Source organism: Mixophyes fleayi, chromosome 2 (assembly GCF_038048845.1).
Source record: "Mixophyes fleayi isolate aMixFle1 chromosome 2, aMixFle1.hap1, whole genome shotgun sequence".
In the NCBI taxonomy this organism is placed as follows: domain Eukaryota; kingdom Metazoa; phylum Chordata; class Amphibia; order Anura; family Limnodynastidae; genus Mixophyes; species Mixophyes fleayi.
The window spans coordinates 2869676-2871185 of NC_134403.1; the positions used below are offsets into that span (position 1 = coordinate 2869676).

The 1510-nt window shown below is 33.2% G+C and overlaps 1 protein-coding gene across 1 annotated transcript; it reads left to right on the forward strand.

Moving 5' to 3' along the window:
* Positions 1-291: 291 nt before the first annotated feature.
* Positions 292-1221, forward strand: LOC142138418 (olfactory receptor 52D1-like). Its single transcript, XM_075195077.1, has one exon. It carries the CDS (start codon positions 292-294, stop codon positions 1219-1221), a length of 930 nt encoding a protein of 309 aa, XP_075051178.1.
* The last annotated feature ends 289 nt before the right edge of the window (positions 1222-1510 follow it).

The following is a 1510-nucleotide window of genomic DNA, read 5'->3' on the forward strand; positions in this document are numbered from 1 at the left end:
GCTTTATAACACCAAGAAACAATATTGACAAGTAAAGATTTCCAACATGGTCAGTCATAATATTCATTAATATACCAATTAACTATATTTCCTATTATATTATATTATATTATATTATATTATATTATATTATATATCACATTTTACAAGTTTTGTAAGGTCACCCAGCAGTGATTATAGGTTTTTATGACGATACTGTATTTTTGTCAACTGCTCAATTCAAAAGACCGAAACAATAATTTTACTATTTCTCTACTTTTTATTTAGAAAACAATATTACCAGGAGCACAAATGCAAAATTCAACATATTCTCCTCCCTCTGTGCTAATCCTCGGCTTTGGTGAAATTACAGATATAAATTACCTCTATAGTGTGATAACATTGGTTGGTTTTATGGTGATTGTTCTATCCAACTGTACAGTGATCATTACAATCCTGTTATACAAGAGTTTACATGAGCCTATGTATATATTTATATCCGCTCTATGTGTGAATGGTCTCTATGGCAGTAGTGCTGTTTTACCGAGTCTGTTCATAAACTTAATTTGTAAGACTCAAAATATTTCCTACACTGCCTGTATTATACAAGTGTTTTGTACTCACACTTATGTCTTGTGTGAAATCACCATGTTAGCTGTAATGGCGTATGACCGATATGTGTGTATTTTCAACCCTCTGAGGTATGTCAGCATAATGGCCTTAACCACAGCATTTAAGCTGATTTTTGCAGCTTCAATTTTTTCTCTTATATTAATTACTATTCATGTTGCACTAACATCCAGACTTCCTCTATGTGACAATGTCATACTCAAGATCTACTGTGACAACTGGTCAGTTGTGAGACTTTCCTGCATTGATACAACAGTGAACAATATCTTTGGTCTCTTTATTATAGTAACTTCAATGGTGGTGATGCCGTTACTCATTGCTTTATCTTACATTGAAATTCTGAAAGAATGTGCAAAATCAAAGGAAGTCCGAGACAAAGCAATGCAGACCTGTGCTCCTCAAGTTATATCCATCCTAATTTTTATTACTGGTTGTGTTTTTGAGGTTCTGCTCTATCGCTTTGTCCCTACCAGAGTCCCTTATGGACTCAGGGTATTCATGTCAGTGGAACTAATTGTGGTGCCACCACTTGTGAATCCTCTCCTGTATGGACTGAAACTGAAGGCTATAAAAGTGAAAATAGTGCAAACTCTTTTACATGGACAAAGTTAAAACAATAAATTAATATAATAATAAATTACCAATTTAAAAACAAAAACAAATATATGATTACAACATTTGGATCTTTTGCTGGATAAAGAATCAATGTAGACAAATCGGAGGCCTTACTGACTGTGCTCTTCCTCCCAGGCTCCACAGTATACTGTCCCAATTTAAGATAGTGAAGGATAAACTCAAATATCTGGGTATCTTTGTACCTGCCAAGCTACATAATTTATATAAATGTAACTATACAAATATAATTGACACTATATTACACAAAATGAGTAATTAGAAAGAC